This window comes from Doryrhamphus excisus, chromosome 5 (genome assembly GCF_030265055.1).
Source record: "Doryrhamphus excisus isolate RoL2022-K1 chromosome 5, RoL_Dexc_1.0, whole genome shotgun sequence".
NCBI lineage: Eukaryota > Metazoa > Chordata > Actinopteri > Syngnathiformes > Syngnathidae > Doryrhamphus > Doryrhamphus excisus.
This window is the reverse complement of record NC_080470.1, coordinates 10,519,848-10,533,356: the sequence shown is the minus strand read 5'-3', so window position 1 is coordinate 10,533,356 and position 13,509 is coordinate 10,519,848. Positions and strand designations below refer to the sequence as shown.

Genomic DNA, 13,509 nt, shown 5'->3' with positions numbered 1-13,509 from the left:
CCGCCCCCAGATGTGATGGTGTTTCCTTGGCTCCCAGTGGATGTGGCCTTAACAGATTTCACCATCCGTTAACTGTGCATGTGTGTGTGTATATGCGTGGACATGTCTGTGTGTTGTCCATTCAACTTTTAAGATGCGCACGCACACACATACACACAAACACACACATGCATACTGCCAAAACGGACACAGCCTGTCACACTCCCAACCATGACGACAAGCTCAAATGTGAAGAACTGTTTTTTGTTTGTTTTTTTTGCTTTGTTTTATACATGTACAAAAAGCCTTTTTGGACATTTTGGTTTCCACAATACGATTGAAGACCAGAGAGCTTTTTTTTTGTTGTTGTTTTTGCCCTACCACAAATTGGGACTTTTGACACACTGCCGAGAGGTTCTCTGGTGAACGGAAAGGAAGAAGAAAACACAAATTGAATCAAAGATTTGTGCCTCAATGTTACATGTTTTCTGTTTCACATTCAAGCAAATTGCTTGACATGTGAGGAACATTTATGGTGAGGGATTGCTTATATGTATGAGCAGTTATTTTTTAATGTATGTCATTCCCAGTGTGATGGTACAGTCTTACATATGTTATGTAACCAAGCCCATAGTTGAATTGCCTAAAATCTTTTTTTGTTTTAAATGAGCATTTGTTCTGGGGGAGGACACAAAATGAGAGGTTGGACATTTCTTGAAAGATGAGTGCTGGAGATGGAGGTGGTGGGGGTTACAAATTCAAGTGTTCTGTCAAAGTGTTTGCTGACTGGACAAAGCACAGCTATGTAAGGTTGCAAGTTTGGTGTAGAAGCCCCCAAAAAAGGAAGCCAATTGCACGCTTCTCTGCCAGCAGATTTGAGGGCTCTCTGGTTTATTTGCTCCTCTCCAATAGATATAAAAAGTCATTTTCCTTTGTGTTCTTTTCTGAAAACAAACGAGCATTCCCACTGAATTCGCGCCCCTTGCTTTCCTCCTCCTCCTCCTCCTCGTCCTCCTCTCCTAGCAGGAGAAATGTTGACATGTAAATTCACTCCGTACATACAATACTCTTGATATGTTTCATTTTTCAAAATTTAAATATATATAAAAATATCTATTTTTTGTTAGCCTATACATTGTAGATTTTTTTTACATAAATGGCAATATTAGTTTGAAGTTTAGAGTGTATTGTAGATGAACTTTTACAATGGGATGTTTGACATTTACATGCGGGGTGGGGCAGAGGGTGGTTCAAAGGCTCATGACAAACTGTTAAAGAGGAGGTGTTAATTCCACTTTTATTTGAAGAAAGCGTCAGCTACCCAGGTGATTTATTTTCTGAGGGTTTTTGGGGGGGGGGGCATATGTTGTGTGGCTGGGTCTGGGTTGTTTTTGGAACAGTAATTATGCAACTGTTTTTTTTTGTTTTTGAATGTAGCCACCATACTTCATGTGGGTCGCCTTCATTTTGTTTTCCCTCCTTGTCCCCCACTCCCAGTCAATTTAGAGCAAGGTTGATGGCTAAGCAGGAGAACAAACCAGTGTTATTGTGATGTTATTTCCATGTAATGTTGTGAATGTCTCTTACCAACATGTAATCACAAGTGGGAGGTAGAGCATTTTGTGTTTATTTTGTGTGTCATATATATATATATATATATATATATATATATATATATATATATATATATATCAATAATACATTGTGACGATGAAGAAGACGACCTATACAAATCAACAGTGTGGCCTTTTCATCCTCAAGACTTAAACGATGTCATGATGGGAGAGCGATCGATACCTTACCAGTGCCTGAACTTATGGATGTTTCATTTAAGACAGTTTTTTGTATTTCTTTTGTCAACCATACCATTTCATTATACATGGAGATTTAAAAAAAAAAAAAAAAGAGGTACTTGTTCATTCCCCCACCCTCCCCTCTCCTAAATGCTTTTTTCAATTTTTCAGGAAGAAGTTTAAATCATATAAAGAGATTTTTTTTCTTTCATTGTATCTAGTTCAACAAAAAAATAAATAAATGTTACGTAGATCTTGTTTAGCTTTATTGCTTTTGTTTTCTAATGATTATGCGACTGGATTATATTTGTCCAAACTGCTGTTTCATGGGTCCAAGGCTCCCCCGCCCCCCAAACCCACCTCAAAAGGTGTTTGCTTTTGACTCTGACATGCTTCAATGTAAAGATTTTTTTAAGTAGTTAGCTTTTTTTAATGAAGCATTTTCTGTATTTTTGTGTGCAAGCTATCTGCTGCACTGTCTCCATGACAGTTTCACTTCTCACTTTTTGTTGTATTTGAACAACTTTCTTGTATTTCAATTTAATATGGTTTGACTTCCTGATTGCTTAACCTACGATGCACTCTGGATGAAAGGTGTCAACGGGCTTGGTGTACTTTTAGCATATGGCATTAGTTTAATTTTGAATATTTTCCTCATATCTTTGAGCACAAAAAAAGGAGGTGAGGATGAAATGACATTCATAAGACAGCCATCATCTTGTGTGGAATGACTCCGGCAGGGCCCCCTCAGAGTGCCTCTCGAAATATATATAAATATATAAATATGGTTGACAACTGTCCTGTATATAACAGTAATGTAGCAATAAATGTTCAACTTTTAATAACATATACCTTTTTTTTCTTGTCTTGGTTTTTGGGGGCTGGGAAATTATGTACATTGAAAGAACAATAAAGGAAAAAAATTAACAGACTGGTAGTTTTGGTTATGATTTTATGTTTACATTTGAATGTGTAAGGCGATGTTTTTGTCGCGTGAAGCTGCAGTTTAAGTCAGGTTATGTGGTGAAAATAAACACCATGACCTGAACCGACCCTTAGCTGTTTTCACGGCGGCCTGTCAGGATATTTTCATCAGGCATATGAACGGGCAGCCGGGGGTCCTCAAGCGTCGTGAGGGAAACACTACATGGCGCAGTAAAGAAGTTCTACAGGGAAGGTCAGGATGGTGCAAAAAATACTCAACAAGTTCGTCGGAGCCAAGTACATTACGATTTTAAGGACATGGTAGGTTCGAATAACGGCAGGGGACTGTGAGGCTGGGTCGACGTATTTGTCGGTGGTGTTGCTTAAACGCTAGCATAAATGCGGCTGTGTCCTGTGTGACCCATTGAGCTTTAAGTAAGCTAACGTTAGCTTAACCACATTAGCTTCCCTGTTTATTTTGGTACTGATTTAGCAAGCTTTGCCTGTTAGCATCATTCTTATCTGCAGCTAACGTAATACAAAAAACATACGTGGCTTAATGCAATATATGTGTTGTAAGTGATATTTCAAATCCGTTATTTTCTGAAAAATAGCCTTAAATCTGCTAAGTGGTTTTCAAACTGAGGTCGCGGGGCTCCAACGAGTACGTTTCTTTATTAACTCTTGAGGCGCCAGAGACAATATTCAGTTTTGGTATTACTACTTCAAAAGATTGTCACTTGAAACTGGTAATGGATAAATGCATACTGTAAATAAGAGAAATCAAAAGTATGACCCGAAGTCATATTATAACATCAACAGGCTCAGAAATGATCAGATCCCTGTCTCGCTAGACACACTGCAGCAGGCAGTCCTGCGCTTCGTTATATAGCAAAAAAAAATGGGCGTTATGCCCTATGTTGTTCATGTTCGAGTGTGGAGCTGCAAAAGAGTTTTGGGAACCACTGTGCTAAGTACTGAGTATGAGGTCTAATACAAGAGATGTTTTTTATGTAATACTTTAACAATAATGCTTAATTTTGACATTGCAAGATAGGTATGATTGGAGAGTTCTCCAATGGGTTGATCTCAAACTACCAGTAACTGCCAATGGGTCGAAAAATTAGGAAATACTTAAGTAGTTTCATATCAAATGATGCAACATGATGAAAATTGAAGGTGGCCATTATTTGGGTGAAACAGTTTTTCAGTGTTTCATACTGTCAAAAATGTCGAGACCATTTTCAAAAGTTTGTTTGCAGCGAACTTTTGTTGAAAAATGAAAATTTGTATCTACCATGCATATCCAGTACAAGGTGAGTAGCTGGTTTTATGTAACACTATCCTGATTATTGGCATTGTCTTTGCACTTGTTTGATATCAAGTTTTTGTCTATTTTGTGTTCATCTAGGGTACCAAACATGGTGGCCTGGGGGTCAGTGGGCGGCGTGGCACTCGTCCACTTCACAGACTGGCGGTTAATCCTAGACTACGTGCCATACGTTAAGGGAAAGTTCCGCAATGATGAGTGAAGCCTTTTTCTGAAACAATTGTGAGTCTTTCTGTAAGGGGGTTTTATCAAGTAATTCTCTTTAATCGTGCTGAAACGTTTACAATAGTTGCTTTGCAACTGAAGGCAACATTTCAGGTCGCTCGTTTCTTCTTCTTATTGTGTGCATACTGAAGAAATATATATTGTAGTTGCTGACAATTAGGCATTTGACAAGGTAACCTGAAAGCAGCACAAAGTACAGTAAAGCACCATTTGGTATGTTTATTCACATGTTTGTTTGTTTTTTGTAAACTAATACCGTGGTGTCTCAAGTCAACCAAAACTATCACCTCCCTATCGCAGCGAATGCGAAGTGAAAATTTTGTTAAACAATGAAATTGCACAGTGGAAAAAAAATGCACTTTCCTTTTAGGGCTGGGAACCTCAGCATACCACACGATGAAATCCAATTTGTGTTTCATGGCTCATGAGGATAATATCTCGATGTGTTGATAGGATGAAACAAAACCAAAAAGCAGCCTTCACCTGGGATAGGCCGCAGCTTACCCATAACTCTAATGAGGACAATTGGTATGGAAATTTGATGTGTATTTTACAGCATATTTTAACCAGGATACAACCAGCAATGCTGAAAAAACAGTCCTTTCTGTGCAACATAACTACAGGATTTTATTTGAACTTTTTGGCAAACAGTGACACTATGTTAAGCTTATTCGGAAAACACTAAATATCATGCCGCTCAAGTAGATGAAATCTATGAAATAGAAGCATAACCAAAAAAAAAAAAAAAGGGCCTGTGTTCAGTCATGCAATGCATGTTTTGGTATGGTCCGAAGGATGATGTCCATACCAACATATACTAGAAATAAAGAAATTTCATTAAAATATTGAATTGTAACTTTAGTGTCTGCTTTTTTGATACAACCTGTAGATTAATCAACAGTTTAAATCTATCAGTACCGACACACTTTTTGTGTAACGTTGGCATTAAGGTATAAGTATGTGCGAATGGATGGCAAATTTTGTTTGAAGAATGATTCAACGATAGTTTAAGTGAACATTATTTACACCAAAGATACTGGTCATCCCTTTTTAAAATGTTTTGACTATCTCTTGTCAACTGCCAATGAAAGCACACTTTCTGACTCTACTCCTGCCCCTTGCTATGCCTCTAATGCTCACTACCGCCACCCGCTGTTCCAATTAAACTCAGGAACAACTGTATTTTGTGTGACAACAAATGCGTGAGAGAAAAAGTTATAACTTCATCCAGACTAAAGAGACATGGCCCATTTTGACATCTCAAGTATTGTTGCAAACACATCTTAAAAGAGGTAACGATAAATCTGTGACCTGTGTTCTTCACACACATACACGTACACACATCAAAAAAATCTCTCTATAAAAAGGTTGCCTTTTAAGTGCAGAAAGATGATGATGTGTGTCTGCCTTGCAGGGCCAGAACATATTTTTGGACGAGCACAAGGGTGGACGGCTTCCCCTGGGCCAGTTAAAATAATTGATGTGCAGCAGAGACGTGTTAGAGGATGCATACTGTGTAATTGTTTTGACCCATTAGTATTTAAATGTAAATAAATCTTTAAAGTACAGCCTTGTTTGTCCACTTTTTGATATCTCCAGTCATTAACGTGTTTTTTTATAATAGTATATAATAGTAGTCAACTAGGAGGAATGCTATTGACATGATGCAGCACCTGCTCCAGTCAAAGCAGTTCCATAGGCGCTGTGATAAGGACACAATGGTGGTCTTATCATGCAGAAGGCGAAATTTGCGTGGATAATTTCTCCAGTGGAAGGGGGAGGGGACAGAGAGAGAGAAGAGATTTAATACAGCGAGACGAACAAAACCCACATCAAGATGGATAAAAACGAGTAAGTACATAGCATAAAAGCATTCAATAAGTGTTTGCAATTGACTTTCTTGGTTTATATGCTTAACGTGCCTTTAATAATAAATGTCTATGTCAGTAAATATGAATGTTTATCATCGATCCGGTGAATTGTGCTCACGTAGCGATGCAACGACGTGCGTTGTAGCGTCATAGAATGTCGATGTTCAAAATGTAATGTTTATTATGTCGCATTAAGTATGTTGTCGCAGCAGTGCGAGCCAAAATGTGCCATTTTGACAGATCCGTAGACCCTTGCTGCATAGCAATGCCTCGTTTTCTGCACAAACAACCCCCAAATCCATCCACGGTACGTTTATGTTTTTTCAAATTTTGCGGAAAAAGTATGTTGAATGGCTGTACTCTACTATAGTCATTCATTTAAAAAACGAAGCCGACAACGATCGGCATTGTGGTGGTCAAATGGCTCTCCAATTTCATGAAACTTGTGCAACCCAGTCGACAACAAAACATTTGTTAACATTTATTTGACCAAGAACATCGTAGGGTCGTTGTCATTACACATTGGCCCTGACTATTTAGGTCTAGTTGACGTAGCAGTAGTAGACATCATTAATGTTAACATTGCTGCTATCTGATACCAGCGTCAAGACAAACAGCATAGATGGCGGCACTTCCGGTCTTTTCACAATAATACAATATATAACCTTATGAGGCAGTCACGTTTCGTTGAATTCAGTCACAAATATTTAAAAAACATAATCCACTCTTATTCAGTCAGTGTTCCTTCTATATTTAATAAGTACATTATTAAATTAGTTTCTTATCAATTCTACTTCTAGACATTCTCTATTATTTTCTTTCCCCTGATAAAATGGTAATTTGTAAACATGTTACACAGGAAGTAAGATAATATATGACTTTATTCGTCCCTGAGTGGGGAAATATGCAATGAACACACTGTCAGTAATTGCTGAGACACAGAGAAGGCTACGTATAAGCTCTGCTTCTTCTTACTTCCTTTCAGACGTGTCAGAAAAATAAACGAATAACTTTTTTGTGACTATACTGTGTAATACTTTTACGACATAACGTATACACTGTAGTGTACTATATACACTGCGACGTTAAACATCATTTAAACTTTTACAAGACGTATTGTTCTGTATGTGTGACTGTAGGTAAATATAAAGTAAGTAAGTAAATATAACTTTTTCATTGTTTTTAATTCAAGGTGTCGTCTACCTTTGAATTGGTTTGGGACGAAGACACAGTGCTATTATTATGACGTCAGGATGTTCTAACTTCCTGTCATGTTCTTCTTTCCGACAGCCTTGGCGCACTTTCTTCTCGTTTTCCTTGCGGATGTATTTAGGGAGGCCCGGTGGTTGCGAGGGTAGTGATGTGGTTCTGAAGAACTGCGGTGGCGGAGGGATCTGCGCGACAGCGACAAAGAGCCAAAGCAAGCAAGCAGGCTGGCTAAGCTAGCAGACGTTAGCTAGCTTACGACTTAGCTATGGTCGACATTATAAAGTGCCAGATAAGCTAGGCTAAAACAAAACAAAACACGACTTTCTGTTAAAAATTATCGTATTAACCTGTAGTGAGTGAGTGGATTTTATAACCCCCTGAGAATGGAGAAGAAAAGGTGGGATTGCACTGCTCTCCCCAAGGGCTGGAAAATGGAAGAAGTGACCAGAAAGTCGGGTTTGTCCGCCGGGAAAAGCGATGTCTATTATTTTAGGTACTTAATTAGAGCATTGATGTCACTAAACTTGTGAGGCGGCTTGTTCGCGGATGGATACACACAGGACTATTTCCTTTTTTTATATGAAAATGGAGGGAGGGGGTCGTCTTAAAGTTTGGGTCAAGAGGCCTTATCCCCCTACACTGAAGTGACTGAACAACAGCAGAATTGTGTTCTCCTTTAGCAGAGGAGAAGAGCCAGATGAGGAACAGAGGCAAGAGAGGGGGGAGGCGGGTCGGTTGTATAGTTTGTGGTAGGCCCCCCCACTCTAACAATCTGTGTTTCCTGTGCTGTGTGACGATGGATGCATCATGTGCATGAGTGGCGTGCACGGTCAGGACATAGTGTACACGAATACATGCAGTTGTCACTCCTCCCGTGAGGAATCACAACCAGCTCCATTCTTTAAAACGTTTGCCAAAATGTTACATATTGTGTAGTGGCCATTGAAGGTGATATAACGTGTTTGCTATGTAGTGCATTGTGAGTGCAGGGGGACCTGTCCATTTGAAATCCATTTCCACTTGCCTGTTGTGTTGCATGTTCTTGTGTGTCTGCCGCTGGTGCCGCCTCTTAATGTTTCAATGTGTCTACGTGTTGTCTTTAAAAGGATTCTCACAATTCTCCTGTTTTTTTTTTAAACACCACCTTCTTGGCCAGTCCATCAGGGAAGAAGTTTCGGAGCAAGCCTCAGCTGGCCCGTTACCTTGGCAACCAGATGGACCTCAGCTCCTTTGACTTCCGCACTGGGAAAATGCTGATGAGCAAATTGAACAAGAACCGGCAGAGGATGCGCTACGACAACAACAATCAGAACAAGGTGTGGGGTAAAACGTGGTCATCTTTGGCCCAGGACTTTAAAAGATGTGATCCTATTCTTCATTGTGGATTGTAAAGTGTCACTCTTCTCCAAAAGTTGTCTCTCAGAGGTCGGTTTTGGGGGTTGAACACTGATTAAATCGACCTAAAATAGTAAGGAAGATACAGTTTCTCCCAAAAGTGACTACTACTCACTCCTTTTGAATTTAAACCTGAATATACTTTAGAGTGGTCAGTACAGCTCCTAAAGCAATCGACATTTACCATCCACTTTAACAAGTACACAGTTATTGTCTAATTAGTTATAGATAATTGTGTCAACATGTCACAGCTGTTTATTTTCAGTTCATAGCAAGGCCATACAAGCTCTACACTGACTACTCTTAAGCACATCTACGTTTAATTTCTATAGTGTTGTACCTTCAGAACATATCGTGTTATAAAATGGTAGCTAGTGGCACGGTGGTTGAGTGGTTAGCATGTTGGTCACACAGTCAGGAGATCGAGAAGACCTTTTGATTCTCTGCTGTGTGGATTCTGCATGTTCTCTTTGTGTCCTGCTACTTCGGTTTCCTCCCACATTCCAAAAACATGTTAAGTTAATTGGCGACTCCAAATTGTCCATAGGTATGAATGTGAGTTGCCAAAAATGTATGTGATTAAGCTGATTGGAATCTGAAGATCTGGGGGGGGGGGTTCTTTTGCTTTGTTTTTTTTTATGGGTTTACTGAAACAAATCACTGATAAGCTTTTCTCGATTTTTAAGTTCAAGCTGTGTTTGTATAACCTTTTTGTACATACATGACCATAACTAAGCTAAGATACAAGTGCACTAATTTAAATTTTTCATAACGGCCAAGGGAGCAATTGACCTTTTCTGTCCTGTTTTTTCAAAGGGAAAACCAGACTTAAACACGTCGCTTCCAGTCAGACAGACGGCTTCTATCTTTAAGCAGCCCGTTACCAAGGTTACCAACCATCCGAGCAACAAAGTGAAGACGGATCCCCAGAAAGCTGTGGATCAACCTCGACAAGTAAGTTCCGTACTTTTAACACCTTAAGTCCTGGTTTGTTTGACAGTTGTGATCCATACTTAAAGGGACATCTTAAGTGTTGTCGCTTCTGTTGTTGTTGACATAACTAGCATAAGTATGTGTATCAATGCGCAGAGAAATTGCGTTTCTTGTTCAGAAATGTTTAAAATCATCAAAATACTATTACATGTTATCATCAGTGTACATGTTAATGCACGACCACAGCATGTATATCAAACGATGCAATGTTGTTAGATTTTTTTTTTGAGACGGCTTTATAGTCGAAATAGGTGTATACCAATTACGGCATTGTTAGCTAGCTCAAATTAACACATTTTCTCGTGTTATAATGCACAGAAAAGGGAAATAAATATCTGGTCATGTTTCACGTAAGGATTTTTCCACCCCAAAAAGTGCAGTTCCCCTTTAAAGTGCTCATGACACCAAAAAACAAACAAAATGTAAATACTCGTGGTTGAAAAGCAATGTCTGACTTTCATTGGTTTAAGTTCTTAGAATTTGTACTTATCACTTTTGTCAGATTGAAGATATTTCTGCGACCATTTTGAGTTTTTCTTTCATTAACCGAAGGTTACCAACAATTTTGTCCACGTGTGTAGCCCTGGAATAAAATTCAATAGTATTATTCTATGATTGGTATAAAAGATACATTTATTTACTGACTGAAACTGACGGATCGACTGTAAAAATGGCTCGAAAGACGAGTGACCGCAAACAATTTAGGTCTGCAGGCTGGCTACTATGGAGCATATTAAAGGCATAGTTGGGACTTTTTGACATGAAGTTAGTTGTATGACATCCCCATCAGCAATATGCTACCCCAACGGGAGGAGATTCACCGCTGCTGTAGTACACTGCTGCTGGGGATGTCGTACAACGTCATGTCAAAATATCCCAAATATCCCTTTAACAGGAGAAATGTAGATTGACCTACTGCCAACTTGGCACTTCTCCATAGTCGAACATCTTGTGGGTTTTTGACTTTTTATCTCCATCTGTGGGGCAGTATGGACCCACAAAGCTTGCTGTTAATTGCTCTTGATTCGGTAGACTTGCATTATTATTATGCCATACATTATTACATTCATGAAAAAATTTCATCTTAAAATGATGATAATATTGTTTATTGCCAGTTATTAATCATATCCATCACCTTGCACAATAGAAATTAGCAGGAAAAACTCTAGATAACCCACACAATGAGGGGAGTTGCAGAAATCAAGCTTTGTACAATGAATTGATGGGCAAAAGGACAACGCCCAAATGCTGCACAGCAGTGTGAGTGAGGGCCAAACCAAACAAAGCAGCTTTGTAAATACAAGCACTCAAACCTGATGAACAACAGTGTCTTAACCAAGTGCTCTTTGCTTGTTCATTTCACTCTCTCCAGCTGTTTTGGGAGAAAAAACTCAGTGGTCTGAATGCATACGACATTGCAGAAGAGCTGGTGAAAACCATGGAGCTGCCTAAAGGCCTCCAAGGTAACTACTTTCATATTTTTCACATTTTATGTTCAATGGAGACCTACGTTGAAATATGTAGCATGCCAGTGCTGCTATTTAGTGATGACTTCCTCCCCTCAGGTGTTGGTCCAGGCTGCACGGACAAGACGCTGCTGTCGGCCATCGCCAGCGCCCTCCACACCAGCGCTGCCCCCATCACCGGCCAGCTATCTGCTGCCGTGGAGAAGAACCCGGGCGTGTGGCTCAATACCACGCAGCCGCTCTGCAAGGCATTCATCGTCACTGATGAGGACATCAGGTGGGCTACCGTCATACTTTTATACTGTATCACACTGTATGCTGCACTTCATTGTCACTCAAGTGGAAGAAGAAATTAACTACTGTTAAAATACATAAAAGTTGACCTGTACTTTGACTAATTAAAGAAGGCATGGTGATGCGACCTCCACAAGTGTGGTGATGACCGCAGAACAGGAAATGCAACATACAGTCACATAGGAGAGGGTCTGGCTGTTCTGTGTTAAATGAGCAATAAAATTAGCACATATTATACTTACTGGTAATTCCAGCAATACATATAAAAACCACTAGGTGACACTGTCGTTCTACAAATGCTTTCCTTTTGCCTCTCCAGTACATGTGCGCAAGTATTTTACTGTATTTTATTTCCATGTAGTATTTCCTTGATGGAAAAGGCTGTATGTGCTGCTGATGTTTCATTCAGTTCGGGTTGCTGTTATGTTTGGGAACAGGAAGCAGGAAGAGCTGGTGTACAGTGTGAGAAAGCGCCTGGAGGAAGCGTTGATGGCCGACATGTTGGCTCACATGGAGGAGTCGACGGCCGGTGAGGGCGACACCGTCAAAGAGGAGGGAAACAGCAGTGAGGACATGGAGAGCGTATAGCGGCACCTCGTCCTTCTGCTGCACTTGTAGAGGAGGAAAGATGTCATTGTGAAAATGTTTTTTTTTTTTTTCTTGGTCGTCTTCATACACATAGACATTTGACGAGCCCCTTTGTGATCCTGATCTCCACCAGTTGCAATCATGATGACCAAAAGACTCCAAATGTTGAATAAGATAAATATTTTTACATAACTTTCTTGAGTTATACAACCATGTTGGTGACATTTTGGGGTGCTTACTCATTTTAAGGCAGATTGGACATGAATGTTTTGCCACTATCTTGAATTTTTATGATGCCCTCCATGTTTACTACTCTTATGTCTGTGGCGAACATTTGTAACTTAAATTTATACACTAATTAGTGTTAATGTTGATGATGTTGCCAAGCAAAGTGATCTTTTATCAGTTATTTTTTTAAATACATGCAAGTCACTACAGACATAAGTTGGTGTCACAGCAGATTGCCCATTACTTCCTCTTTTTTAACTTCTCACTAATTGATCTCATGAATATATATTTTTTTTGAATCCCGGTTTTGTTGATGTGTAATGGTAAAGAATTATGTTTCATGCTGAAATTGTCCAATATCAGCAAGCTTAATGCTGAGAGGAATTTGATTGTATTGCCTAATAAAAGTCATTATGTCAAAATACACTGTAATGCTGTATTTTTATAGAATTGCAAAATATGATTATCATTTTTAATGCACGCATTATATGTTGACATACTGCTCAGGGTTGTCATCTACTGGATGATGTAATGAGTTAAATTCCCATTCAACCTCTTTAGATTAACAGTTAACTTGACAGTTGTCCTCTAAGTGTCTATTAAATGTGCATGGACAAAGTGCACATGCAACCTCGGGGGACGTTTTCCTGAGTCGTGTAGGATCCCTTGTAGTGTGGATGTTATTTTTACTGTGATATGTTTTAGGCCTTCAAGTAGTTTATAAATGGCAACACTGCAGCTGTACACCAAGGTAAGACTATGTTTATTTAATATATATATATATATATATATATATATATATATATATATATATATATATATATATATATAATCCATTGTTTTATTATCACTGCATTGTGAGGATTTATCTAGTTAAATTTTTTTTAATTTTTAAAAAAAGTAAATTTCCATAACACTTTTCTCGCAAAGGTCATTTAATGGTAAAATTATATTGTGTCAAACTCAATCTCACAGGGGGCCAAAACTCAAAGCCCCCCACCCGCATGGACATTTTTTTTTTACATCGGGGGGGATGTGCATTATTTTGTGTTTGCTTGAAATGTCAACTTTCCGATAGTCTGCTATATGGCTATGGTTGTTTTAACAGTTTTGTGTTTCAATAAAGCTATTGTTGATCGTCCCCCTCTTCATCATTGTCTCAATGTCCAGCGATGCAAAAACATCACAATCCGTGTGGTGTGTAACCTGGAAGT

At 39.0% G+C, this 13,509-nt stretch overlaps 3 protein-coding genes across 8 annotated transcripts in view; all 3 read left to right on the top strand.

Annotated features, from left to right (window-relative positions):
• Positions 1-2,705, top strand: part of tcf3b (transcription factor 3b) — a 32,321-nt gene extending 29,616 nt beyond the window's left edge. For all 4 annotated transcript variants that reach the window (XM_058074084.1, XM_058074085.1, XM_058074083.1 and 1 more), the window contains one exon: positions 11-2,705. The gene's annotated coding sequence lies outside the window, so the exon portion shown is untranslated. The remainder of the gene's footprint in view (positions 1-10) is intronic.
• A 149-nt stretch (positions 2,706-2,854) lies between these two features.
• On the top strand, positions 2,855-5,819 carry LOC131130037 (cytochrome b-c1 complex subunit 10-like). Its single transcript, XM_058074090.1, has 3 exons — positions 2,855-3,017; positions 4,108-4,248; positions 5,666-5,819. Exons 1-2 carry the CDS (start codon positions 2,956-2,958, stop codon positions 4,226-4,228), a joined length of 183 nt encoding a protein of 60 aa, XP_057930073.1. The 5' UTR covers positions 2,855-2,955; the 3' UTR covers positions 4,229-4,248; positions 5,666-5,819.
• A 124-nt stretch (positions 5,820-5,943) lies between these two features.
• mbd3b (methyl-CpG binding domain protein 3b) lies at positions 5,944-12,719 on the top strand. Of its 3 annotated transcripts, XM_058074088.1 has the most exons (7): positions 5,944-6,102; positions 8,012-8,080; positions 8,488-8,647; positions 9,543-9,680; positions 11,092-11,182; positions 11,285-11,462; positions 11,917-12,719. In XM_058074088.1, exons 1-7 carry the CDS (start codon positions 6,089-6,091, stop codon positions 12,065-12,067), a joined length of 801 nt encoding a protein of 266 aa, XP_057930071.1. In that variant the 5' UTR covers positions 5,944-6,088; the 3' UTR covers positions 12,068-12,719. The 3 variants fall into 3 exon arrangements, with proteins under 3 accessions (XP_057930071.1, XP_057930072.1, XP_057930070.1); XM_058074089.1 differs by lacking the exon at positions 8,012-8,080; XM_058074087.1 differs by lacking the exons at positions 5,944-6,102; positions 8,012-8,080 and adding an exon at positions 6,131-7,824.
• The last annotated feature ends 790 nt before the right edge of the window (positions 12,720-13,509 follow it).